The sequence below is a fragment of the Zonotrichia albicollis genome, chromosome 4 (assembly GCF_047830755.1).
Source record: "Zonotrichia albicollis isolate bZonAlb1 chromosome 4, bZonAlb1.hap1, whole genome shotgun sequence".
In the NCBI taxonomy this organism is placed as follows: Eukaryota; Metazoa; Chordata; class Aves; order Passeriformes; family Passerellidae; genus Zonotrichia; species Zonotrichia albicollis.
The window spans coordinates 71,867,435-71,880,727 of record NC_133822.1 but is presented as its reverse complement, the minus strand read 5'-3'; the positions used below and the strand labels follow the sequence as shown (position 1 = coordinate 71,880,727).

The 13,293-nt window shown below is 40.0% G+C and overlaps 1 protein-coding gene across 1 annotated transcript in view; it reads right to left on the bottom strand.

Moving 5' to 3' along the window:
- PIK3C2G (phosphatidylinositol-4-phosphate 3-kinase catalytic subunit type 2 gamma) overlaps positions 1-13,293 on the bottom strand; it is a 198,752-nt gene that overhangs the window by 114,083 nt on the left and 71,376 nt on the right. The window contains exon 18 of the mRNA XM_026790362.2: positions 6,276-6,464. Coding sequence (XP_026646163.2) covers positions 6,276-6,464 — 189 coding nt within the window. The remainder of the gene's footprint in view (positions 1-6,275; positions 6,465-13,293) is intronic.

Below are 13,293 nucleotides of genomic sequence, written 5' to 3'. Positions count from 1 at the left end.
ACAGAAAAACTCCAGTCCATGAAAGAAGGGCAGAAACAAGGGAAGCTGAACTAGCAAACCGGTTGGAATGAGGATTCCAACAGAAAACAAAAAACCCTTGGAGCAGTAAAGGATATCATGACAATAACAGACAGAGAAGTTTTGTGAAGCAGTTTAAGTATTTTAAAAGCAATTAGACAGGAAGAGGGAAGAAATTACTAGAATAATGATTAAGGTGTGTAGTTATAGCTTACAGATAAGGTAAGCAAGACTTTCTGTTTGTGGTATTTTCATTCTTTTGAGGGCTTCTAAAGAAAACATCATGTGAGTGCATGAAGGTTAGAAAAAAGTAAGGACTAAAGGAAAGTACAGAAAGATAACAAATACCATCAAGAAAAAGGACACTGCATTTTCTTTTCTTTTTTTTTAAAGAGAAAATTCACTCTTCATTCTGAGAGGTCACATGAACTATTCCCAACCCCACTCATTGCAAAGGTCACAGTCATATTCACTCATTTTGCTGTGGCTGATTGATCAGCAGATAGATCTGTGAATTTACTCACAGAAAAAATACTTTCAGCAATGCTCACAGAGATTTTCTAAAAGAAATTCTGAGTGAAACAACTAAGAATAAGTTTAAGATGTCATGGAGACCATATGGTGAACCATATCCTAGGACAAGAGTAGGAAGAAATTAAGAAAAAAAGCTTCCATTTGAAACCTGTATGATCTAGAAGCTTCTTCCTACCCTAGAGAAAAACTTCTCTGTTACATGAAAACTGAAGATGAAACCATGGAAAACATGATTATTTAGATTAAGCTTCCTGACTAGAGTGCACATTTATGCATAGAAAACATGCAATATTCTACATAGCTGTCTATTTGTCCTACTACAGCATTCTGCTGCAATACTCTCACATTTATTGCCAAGAAAGCTAAAAATGGTTAAAAGCAGTTAAAAAAACAAAGAATTCATCATGTGCCACTGCTTAAAAAGAAGCATGCATCACCATCCAAGTTATCACTAAATTTCATGTATATTAAATATAAGCAGTTTTAAACTTTATCAGTAACATGTTCTGTACATCAAAGTATCAAATTAATTCTGGAGTGTTGCTTTGTTCTTATCTTATTTCCTTGCCTAAGCCTGTGTTTGCTCTCCATGTTGATGCATAACTACAACCAAGGAACAAGATGAAAACAGGCAAGGTATGCTCTACTGCTATCTGGTTTATAAATACTCTGCTGTATTTATAAATACTCCATTGTGAGCTCCAAGGGAACATTTTAAATTCTCCCTTTATTGAAACAATGACAATCTGATTCAAAAATTCTAAATCTGTTTGGCTTCCAAAGGTGCAAGAACAAAATTTTTTCTTCAAGGTATCACATTTTATTTTAATTATTGGTTAGATATCTGAACCTCTGAAATGCCATAGCATTCTGCTACATAAATCAAGAATAATACTGTGACAGTCTCAGGCTGGGGGATACTATAACCAAAACTGTGTCTGACACTGATTTGGCACATGGTTTTAAAGGAATGTCCTCCCCTGTGCAGTTGCCCTGACAGAACTAGAATGCAACAAGAAGTTCCCAGGAAAATTTTTAAGCCTAACAGGGAGGTTGCATCTTCACCTCCACAAACTACTTCAAGAAGTTCTCTCTGCAAAATGGTTGCAGCCATGCACTACGCTGGATAAAAGACTTACATTCCATGGCTGTTTCCTCATTCTAGCTCAATTTCCTCCTTCCCAGCCATGACACCTCACAGGGCTGCAAATGTTCTCTAAATTGGCCAGGAAAAAAAAATAAAAAAAGCTGAAAAAGATATTTGCTGGTTTGATTAATGAATGTGCTTGGAATGTGCAGTAATTTGAACAGCAAGATAACCTGACTAAAAATTCCTAACTGTGGCTGTTCTAAACATACACAAAACATGGGCCTGCTAGCAGCACATCATAAATGGTGGCATTGCTAACCCTGCCCTTGGTTTCTTTCTGTCATCAAGGGAGTTCTCTGAGTAAAGGAGAGCACTGGTGTTATTTCCCTGGATACAGCTGTAGAAAGCTCTAACTCACTAAAGCTTGGCTTTTTACCCATCTCAATAAGTGAAATCAACAGCAAAATGCACAGGGCACCAAGAAGCTGCCCTGAGTGGGAGGGACCATCTCTATAACTTCTGCCTCAGGGATAATTTCATATTTCAGGCAGCAGCTTATAACCATCCTTCCCTGAAATTAGAGGTAAGAGTGTAAAATCTTTTTTCTCCACTTACCCCTCCCATCCTCTCCATTGCATCTTTATTGATTAAAGGAACATTAATGGTTTTTTTAATTCCTTTTTCTAAGCATTGGCTTCTAGGGCTGTAAGAAACAATACACTTGCTCTGAGTACTGGATTCAAGGTTGCAGCTGAATTTATCTGTGAAATGTACCGTGATTGTGTTTTCCATTTATGAAAGTTCTTCCTTTCCACTGCATAAATGAGCATGTTATCATTTGCCTGCCTTGAGGGCTGCCTGCAAAGGGGAAGAGCATAAGCAAGAGAGACACACTCAAAGAGCAAGAAACAAGAACAAGAAAATTAAAGGGTATGTTTAACTGTGAGGTGATCAAAACAACTTAGAAATTTTAGAGAGTTGCAAAGAGCTTTCTAGTTCAGATTCCTGATAAGGAGGCTTGATCTGCTGGGCTGTGATACCCCTCCCTAAGCTCTATGATGCTGCCTTCTCTGCTAGGAAGCATCTCAAATGGTTTTCATATCTCTGTCCTCACCAATGGGTGTTTGAGTTTAATCAGCTGCTTTTTTTTTTGCTCTGAAAAGAAGGATAAATTAGAGTTCCCAAGCCAAGGCTTGCAGAAGTAACAGTGATTCTGAGAAACCTTTCTAAAGAGCGAGCACATGCCTGCAGCACAGGTTCAGGTTCTCCTAAAGACACTGCAAACTGAAGTTCCACCAAAGAAAGCATCCAGAATCTGAGGTGACTGGAAACTCTTGGTCTCTTCTATGGCATTGATAAATTGTGGTGCACAGAAATAATACAGCACAGAGTTGAGCTGCAGATCTTGATTTAGGATTGTAAACTGAATATTTATGCAGAACCAATTTTACTTTGGAAAAAATCATGGAAGAAAAATGCAAGAGGGCTCTTGCAACAACAACAACAACAACAAAAATCTGTCTGAGGAAGGCCCTGAGCTGCAGAACACTGAAAGCTGGGAGAGTAGCAGTGTCACTATGTTTGGCCCATTTTCACTGTGTTCCCTGGGTTGCTGCTGTCCACTGCAGAGAGGCTGCACTATGCTGACTTTGGGGCTGATTTAGTGCAGTTGCTCCTGCCAGAAACACTTGTAGACAAAGATCAGCTCTAATTCACTTTCCTTACCCATGGTTTGATAGTGATGGTAACACAAGCCCTTAAAATAGACATGAATATATGGAGAGAATGTATTTTATATTCTGCTCATGTTTTATATGAACTTGGATCTTTCAGCCGTGTCTTAGCAATCACAAGAAATCAGAGAGCTGTTTCCTGGATGATAGAAGTGAGGAACTGAGTTGATGAGTTGTCAATGCCAAACATAAAACGGGATAGACTTGAATGAATGTTCAAAACCAGCTCAGTTAAAGAGCCTGTGATCCAAAGTCATAGAGGGTAAGGGGGAAGGAAGGTTGGACCCTAGCCAGTGTTACTGTACTTTTCTCAAAATGATAGAAAACTGAGAAGTAGAGAACTGAGAGAAGAAACCTCAGAAATGCATTTATATGGAAAGTACTCCTCTCCTTCAACCCACTCTCTCAATTTGCATGTATCCAAGTGTCTCAGCAGTTCAATCAGTGACCCAGACAGTTCTGAAATGAGGCAGCTTTAAGGAAATGTAATCTCTGTGTTTCTGAAGGTTAGCCTCCCAGCTGTTCACGCACCAACAAGATATTGTGGATATAAGAAGGACAGAGTTTTTTCCTAAGAGGATTTGTTCTGTGATGCAAAACTTCTTTCTGCAGTATTACCATGAAGCAAAAAAACTGGATTGATATTATCTTCTGTGAGAAACTAAAGGGACAAGGCATCTCAGATCCTGATCAGGAGAGATCAGGATCTGTTCTTTGGCACAGCTGCAGGTGCCAGCCACTCCCCATGGTGGCACAAGAGGGACAAAGTGGTGACATTTTCCCCTCCTTTCCATGCCAGCATTTTTGTGTAGCCAGAATGAACAATGGGTACACTGCAGCTGATGCACACTGAGAAGCTGAGGGGCAGACTAATATTAAATACTCTCTGGAGCACCTGAAAGGGCTGATATTCTGCACCACACCCTCGTGCAGAGCTGCACCTTCAAAGAGCAACCAAGATCTTCACTTGTAGAAATGCCACCCAGACACAGAAACAAAATGGGGCAAAAAGGGCTGATCTAAAAGCCTGGCGTGCTCTGACAAACCCTATCAAATTCTCTTTCTACTCTGAAGTCTGGAACACAACACACTGCCCATATTCTCCTTTCTATGTGGATCTTTTATAAATTAGAATTGGATCCAAATAATTTAATAATGATAACAATATTATGCTCCAGAATCTGATCTGTCAGGATCTTTGCTTCCACCATTCCCACTACACATAAAAAAGACATGTATGCAAACATGTGAAAGTACTAGTAGTTCAGATATAAACCTGGGATACAAATATTAGGAAATTGCATCCAGAGAAAATAATCACTTTTAGATTATTAAATGTCTATTTTTAATAATCTGGCAGTAAGTGTACCAAGTCACAGTATATTTCCCAAGTAAAGCTTTAGAGGAGGTTTATTTTTTTTCCCAAAGGTAGAACATGAAACTGAGATTGCAAAACTGATGCAGCTTGTGCTTACCCAAGACAAGCAATGGCTTGATAAAACAAATTTGCTCAAGCATTTCATCTGCATGTGTAATGCTTTTACAGGTCATTTAATGCAGAATACCTCCCAAGTCTTTGGAGGGAATGTAGCTGCTGACACAGATTCTGTCCCCTGGAATCTCTGTTCCATCATGGGTAGGGCTATCTCCAGCATCAAGCAAGTGTCCTGACAAACAATCAGCCCCCAGTGGGGGTGGGACACAAGGCACCACAACAGGATTTATCCAACTGACTTCAAAGTTCCATGCAATCTGCTTCAGAAAGATAGGTTACACGTGGGACTGTATGTATTTACATAGATTATTGTATAATCCAGAGATCTATTTCAGTCCTCCTTATCTCCCATTATTCACCTCATGCCTGTTGAGTAGTTTGAAGTTATTGAGTGCTGTGTAAGTGCTAAGTGTTTGACTGATCACCTGTTACCAGAAACTGCCTGAATCTCTTCTAGAGAATGAAATACTCTTTCCATTATCCTCATAAATAGAAAACCTTCTCAGCCAAGCAGAGTGTGCCATAGCTGGCACACTCAAGGTTATCACAAGAGCTGCAACTCCATTTTCACTTTGGCTCAGAGAGAAAGGAAAGCACAGTGCACCAAACCTGGATAGGGTGCTGAGCAAAATGAAATACTGAATGAACCAGCACATGATCATCCCTGTTTATCCATACTTTCTTGTGGGAATTGGAAAAACAGAAACTTCCACAGACATTGAAGGATTTGGAAGAAGCTTGGATTGATGTAAAAATAAGGCACACAGACATGAAGCAGAAAAATCATCAGCTTATGTTTCTACAGTTGTAAGAAAGAATATGCCTTAAGAAAGTTATAAACTGTATTGATAAGATGGTGAAAGGTTTGTAATGTAGAGGTGTGGTTGTATAGAGTAAGTTGAGTTTAGAAGTTTTTATCTGTGTGTATGTGAGACAGAAGCCTATCGGACAAAAGTGTCCACAGGCAGCAAAATTAATAAAGGTGATAGGTTAGAAATGCAAAATAAAGTCTGTGACAACTGTCTATTGGTTTAGAAAGTTCTATAAGTCTTGTTACAAAGAACTTGTGACTATTTTGAGCTATAACCAACTGCTTGCTCCTCTAAAATCTCACAGGCTCTGAGAGTGATGTTTATCTGAGCAATGAATCCTTAGGCCAAAGGTGGTCCCATCCCTTCATTGACAGAGGTGACAGTGATAACCTTCTCAGCTAAAATGACATGGCTGGAACACTCAAGGTCACAGCAAGAGCTGCAACTCCATTTTCACTTTGGCCCAGAGAGAAAGGAAGGCACAGCCAGCACACCAAACTGGACAGTGTGCTGAGCAAACAGCAGCACTGAATGAACCAGTACATGATTCTCCTGTTCATCCTAAATTTCCTCCCTGGATGATTCTCCCTTACCTGAAAGTCAGCAGCCCAAGAGCCTGCAGAGGGTGAGAAAACCTCCAAGCCCCCAGCAGGGCATACATTTCTGACACAGTGGTTCTGTCCCAGCTGGGTGCACTGCCCAGCACCAGAGGAAGGGAGCAGTTCTGGTTATTGCAGGAGTAGCGATAAAACCACAAGATTCTTCTCTGCTGCTCTGAGAGTCTGCAAAAGAAGATTAAAATTGCAGTTTGAAATTAAAACCACCTGAAGCTTTGTGTAGCAACAAACTTTATTGTACAGAGGGGCCAAGTCACACAGTACACTGCTTTTCAGCTAAGTACATGTTTTCCTTTGGGTAGGATATCATTTTCTGCAGACCAGCTTTTATAAGAAAAGTGATACTTATATTCTGGATCTGTCAGCCTTAGGTCATATAAAAATGAAGTGTCAAAAGACACACACACATATATATATATGATTATTTCACATTCCAAGCACTTTCAATTTTCTTCTCTGCTGTCTCTATTGTTGGTGTTGTTTGTTTGTTTTTACTAGTTGGGTTTTGGTTTTTTTTTTTTGACAAAGAAGGTACAGTTGTCACTGGGTAAATTATTGTTACACCTACCTGCTACAGAACTTTCAGAACCAGACACACAGCACTGCAAGTCACAGATTTCATTCCTACCCTTGCTTTGCCTCTTTAATGCAGGGGTATCTATTTTTAACATATTTGCTTTTAAAATAATGCTTAGGCACATCTATGCATGTACACAAAAACACGGGCACAGGTACACACATGCACAGTGTGATTACCCCTAGTGTTGATATGAGTTCAGAAAAGGAAAGAAAAGCTCCCAACAACTTCCATATTTGTTTCAAAAGTCTAGCTTCCCATGTTTCACAAAAAAAATAATAATAAAAAAAGATGCAATATACCAGACTCCTCACAGAGATATTACATATCTAAATGTCATATTGATAAAATGGTCAGTCACCACGCCATATTTCACCACAGCACAATAACTTCTGCCTTATATCGTCTGATTTGTCAACAATTTAGTCGTCTTTGCCTCATGCATATTAAATCTCAGGTTCTGACACATCAGAAAACAGGAAAATAAATTTCCCTGGAGAGATAAGCTCAGACAACAGCCTTAATTTGATATCAGAGCCTTCAAAAGCAAAGTCTTTTTGAGAGTTTGAGAGAAAGAGCAAACTGATCTCCAGTTCATACAAATAATCACTCAAATTAAGAATATTGGTTTTTTTGGTCATATTTGACCAGGTTGACGATGCAGCTAGTTAATAGCAAAAAACAATTGTGACTTTAAAAAAACATAAATATTTCAGAATGAAGTGTGAGGGATCTAGGAGAAGGCAGTAAGTAAACAGTTTGCTTCCAGACAAGCATTTAATTATCCAGATGTGTAAACAGGGCTCAAAATCCAAGTGTTTACATTTTCTCCAAGGTTGTCTTCCTTCTATTTGCAATGTTTTGGGACATTCTTAGCCAAAAAAACATTCTAGCCCCACTCTAACTGTCAAGATTGTGTCATTCACAGCTCATAGAAATGAGTCCCTTTGGCTCTGTAGGAACTTGAGAACTTTTTTTCCTTTGCAATTCTGAATTGCCAAGTGTTTAGGAACAGAGAGCAGCAGCACAAAGATGGGCATGTTTTTCCCTTAGTGAATGTTAATTTCTTCCCTTTAGGAGAAGAAGCTCATAAACGTATGCAGAAGATGAACTTAACTGTGATACCAATCCTGACTTTCAGTAAGCAGCTCAGGAAAAGTGTCAGCTTGGTAATGACTTCAAGAAACAACTCCAGAATTCTCAGCATGTCTTCTGTGACAATACATAGATGCCTTTGTGATCATGTGAAAAAGTCACACACAGAAAAAGATAAAAGCAGGCCTAAAACTTCATTGCCTGTCTGGTTGTCTTGTGCATTTGGATGACATTCTGCAGGACAGTTCAGCTAAAGGACCTCTTTCAAATGATAACTTTAAGCAGAGATTTCAGCTTTCAAACAGCATCCTCCAAACTAGACTGTGTTGTTCAGATTAAAGCAGCTAAAGATTCCACTGAGCTTGCAAAGGGTGATAAGAAATCAATCCTTGTATCATGTTTTCTAAATAACAGATTTCTCCCTCTGACTTTACTCAGAGGCAATGCCATTTTCTCTTTGCATGCTTTAAAGATCAGAGATTAAATGAAAGGGTGTGTGGGGCAGGAGTGTCTTAAGTTCTTAGTTGAAACAGTTTATAGAAACATTTAAGATGGTAAAAATATTTTGCATACATATAGGATCTGTAGATTGTTAAGCAAATAAGGGCATTTCTTTGTCTCAGTAGGGTTAAGATGCTATTTAAACCTCTTTTCTTGATAAAAGTTATGTTTATGTTTTTTTAGGTGGTATATCTATTTAGATGGTGCATCTGTTTAGGTGTCTCTAAATCGGTACACCTATCAATTTAGGTGTATCTAAATTTCCCTCCATGTGAGATATATATTAAAATACATAGCCTTCTGCTTAACATGAATAAAACCAAAATACCTTACAACCTAAATAATTCAGTAGTTTGCTGTTCCAGATTTGATGAATCCCTTTAACTAAATGAAGAAAACAGCTTCTCTGAAGGCTTTGTTAGCTGGTGTTTTTACTTTTTTGGTGGGAGGAGGAAAGAGCAAAAAATGGGTTTAAATGCTTCTGATCTGATTTTTTTGTTCACTTTCAGTACTAAAGGAGAACAAGACAAAAGGCAAAAAGAGGAGAGAGCAGAGAAGATGGAAAACAAAAATTTTTGTCCCCCAGCACTGATTTTTACTTTAAAGTTTCTCTTCCATGGACAGACTAGAAAAGACCTTTTCCACTATTCACCAAGCTGGAAGCAGATCTAATCCCACCTCATTACAGGACTTTTATGACCACTGGTAAGCAAACTAGATCCTTTCCAGGCAAGTGGCCAAAAGGAAAAGGGAAGCTGGAATAGAGGGAAGGAAAGATAGAAGGAAATTAATGAATGAAGAAAATAAAGATGTAAGAAACCAGACTGGCACGATCCTGGCTTCAAACCAGTCTCCCATCCCTTCACTGGGACACACTGCAAGCAGGCTGTGCCAGATTAAAAGAGCAGCCTTAATCTCAGATGCAGAGCTTTCTGGGGCTTGTATTTCCAACCTAATAATCCTAAAAGGAACCAGAAGTGTCGGATCTCAGGATCTCAGTCCTGAGGTGCTGAGCCACCGAGACCACCTTGGGGGGCTCGGGAGTCCTGGAATGTTGCCAGAAGTGTCTGGTGGCTGGACTTTGACCCTACACGGGAGACGACACCTGTATGAGGATAGGAGGATTTCACCAGGGTGAATGGTGAAGGGATTAGTTAATTAGAGGGTGAGACACAGGGTTTAGGATTTCTGTACAGGGGGGTTTAGAGGAGTAAGATGGAGGAATTGGGGCGTGTCCTGTCCTTCTTCTTCTCCTCCATCTTCTTTGGTGATGGTGGCACTTTCGGATTGGTTATTACTGAAAGTGCACCGAGTTATAAGAATAAATGGTATTGGGGAAAAATGATAAATATTGTACACGTAACAATGGGTATAAAGATACGTGGCTGCCCCGGAGGGCAGACAGTGTGCTCATGGCTGACTGCTGAGCAGATCTCTGTTCGGCTGAAAGAACATCTTTTAGATAAACAATTAATAAACATAAAAACCGAAAGAAGAACTGAAGCCTCTTCTCGTCCTTCGATACGCGGGCTGCCCCAAGGCCACTCCGGGCCTTTCCAGGCCCCTCGAACAGCCGAGATAACCGGACACAGAAGCTCACATCTGAAATGTCTGCAGGTCAGCCAAGGCAGCTGGCAGTAACTCATGACCTCTTCTCTGGGCTCTCTCTGGTCTGGCTTGGTGATGGTGCCAAAGATCAGAGTCAGGGGCTGTGAGAAGCACAAGAGCCATGTGGGTACATTAATTCCCTTCAGTCCCACTCAACAACACCTTCATTAATCAACATCCAGGAGACTGGATGAGATTGGAAGAGTTGGCCACAGGGACCAGTGGTCTGAGCCACCTACCATAAAGACAAGAGCCTGAGCTGCTAAGAGAAGCACATATCTGAGACAGACACACATCCATGTACCAGGAAGAGGCACAAGCACCAGCAACCAGCTCGGTGTACCTGTGGATCTTGAGGGATTTTATGTGTTTTGTGTGTTTTTTTTTATGCTGAGGGTGTCAGCAGCTGGGGAGAGCAGGGAGAGCTGGCTCCAGCTACTGGATAGATTAAGCACAGCTACTGGGGCAATCAATTTTTGGACACTATATAAAACAAATATATATTGTATTTGCATCTATTCTAGCAGCAGACTTGGATCATGACCCTGCAAAGAGGAGGAACAGAATCAGGCTGTCTGTGCTGTCAGTTTTGTGACAGTATTGGATTTATAACACTGCTGGATTCAACAAGCATGCAGCTGTCTGGTTTTTACCACTGTTTCTTCCTTTTCTACCATTGGTTTAAGAGTTTTCTGTCCATTCACATATTCCCTCTGCTTGCAGCAGGATGAACAGAAGCATCCTGACAGACTGAGAAAGGTTTCTTGTACGCTCTGACACAGACACCTACTCGTTTCAAAGTCATATTTGAGGCTTGTAAGCCTGAAGCATCATCACAGAGTGATACTGCCACTAAAAATGCTGCCTAGACTCCTCTCTTTTTCTTGACACATGGAAAAAAGAGAAAAGAAGTGTCCGGTTTTCGGCTGTTTGAGGGGCCTGGAAAGGCCCGAGGTGGCCTTGGGGCAGCCCGCGTATCAAAAGACGAGAAGAGGCTTCAGTTCTTCTTTCGGTTTTTATGTCTATTAATTGTTTATCTAAAAGATTTTCTTTCAGCCCGACAGAGCTCTGCTCAGCAGTCAGCCATGAGCACACTGTGCTGCCCTCCGGAGAGCCACCTATCTTTATACCCATTGTTACGTGTACAATATTTATCATTTTTCCCCAATACCATTTATTCTTATTGCCCGGTGCACTTTCAGTAATGACCAATCCAAAAGTGCCACCATCACCAAAGAAGATGGAGGAGAAGAAGAAGAAGAAGAAGGACAGGACACGCCCCAATTCCTCCATCTTACTTCTCTAAACCCCCCGTACAGAAATCCTAAACCCTGTGTCTCACCCTCTAATTAACCAATCCCTTCACCATTCACCCCGGTGAAACCCTCCTATCCTCATACAGGTGTCGTCTCCCGTGTAGGATCAAAGTCCAGCCACCAGACACTTCTGGCAACATTCCAGGACTCCCGAGCCCCCCAAGGGTGGTCTCGGTGGCTCGGCACCTCAGGACTGAGATGCTGAGATCCCACAAAGAAGAAATCTTCAGATATCATGGCAAATAATGTGTTAGGATACAAACATGCTACAATTTTTTAAGAGAAAGTATTTCATGAAGAAATGTTAAAATAATTCCTCTGATACAAAAAAAAAAATAAAAATTACAGACTGACAGATTCCTCTGGATTAAAATAGTACCAAAAATTGAATTGCTTCATTCAAACCCCAGATATGTTACTCTTCCCTTGATGATTCATTTACTAGACCAGCTTTGCCTGTAAAACAGGAGAACAGAAAACAACAAACTATGGGAAAACACAGGATTACCACTGCCTCTCCTCCAAGGAACTGTAACTGAACTCAGCACAGCCTAAACTCCAAACTGGTGACTTTCAGTGGTCTCTTCCCTTCATAGTCCCACACAACCCAAAATTGTTGTATTAGGGATGTTATAGGATTGATCCTTTGCTGGTCCTTTGTGAAACCTATCCATGAACCTCTTATCCATGAGTTTGTGTTCAGCCTTAATTAATGTGGTGATGCTGTCATCTGCCTTCACAGCTTTTTGACAGCAGATTTTAAAAGCTCACCACTGACTGTCTAAAGAAGCACTTTATTCCATTTGTTGAGAATTGATTTCCTACTCGTTTCATTGAATGTTCCTAAGTTCAAATATTGTAGGATTTGATGCGGCATTTACCTTGTCCATCACCATCACGATTTTACAAAAATTAATCCTACAATTGTAGACATCCTCTAGTCTTCTCTCCACACTACAGTCCAGCCTTTTTAGCTTCTCTTGGTCAAAGAGAAGCCTAAGCCCTTTCATGATATTTGTTGCCCCTCTCTGCACACTTTCGACATCTACTGTGTCCTTCTCGAAGACAAGAACCATGCAGCATTCTCAATAAAATGGACATTAAGGTTTTAAGCAGCAGAGAAAGGGCATGAGCCATCTTCTTCGACAAACTACTTTGTACTTTGCTAATTTCTTAATGATCTTATTCCTTCTTACTGAAACCACATTTTGCCATGGGAGGAGAGGTCACAGGCATTGGGTTTCAAGTTCCCTAAATCATTCTAAAGCATACTTTGTAGATGGAAATTTCACTGTCACTGTGGCTCTTCATAATAAAATACTGACATCCCATTCACATTTTAAAACAGAATAATGAAACCTCAAATCACAGATCCCCTGGTTAGTAAAAATAATTTACATTTTGTCTGTCTTTGTAAAAGTTTAGTTAAACATAAAACACAACTCTTTTTAAAATAAATTTTAAAAACCCTCAAACCACCAACATAGAAATCAGCACAGAAAAACCTTCTTAACAGATACATCATATCCCACTGAGAGCGCTGAATTAAGTTGTTTAGTTATTGCAAAACTAATGCACCTTTTGACCTTTGATGGAGGATTAATTCACACAATTAACTGCCATTAGTATAATGGCTCTCTGTGAGCACCTGTGTTCCAAATTCCACTCTGATTACACCCAAAATTACTTTATGCAGTACATAATCCTAATTGGTAGTACAACATTCATGTAGCAGAGCATACTAATCTACCTCAGTGCAGAGTGAGTTTTGTACCACTGTGTCTTTATCCACCTTCTGTGAAAGCTGAACTTTCCACACTTCTTTCCTTACTTATGACCTGAAATGGATTTTTCAAAGGCCATTTCAGAGCTCCATCTGAAGTTTGAGTGTTTAATA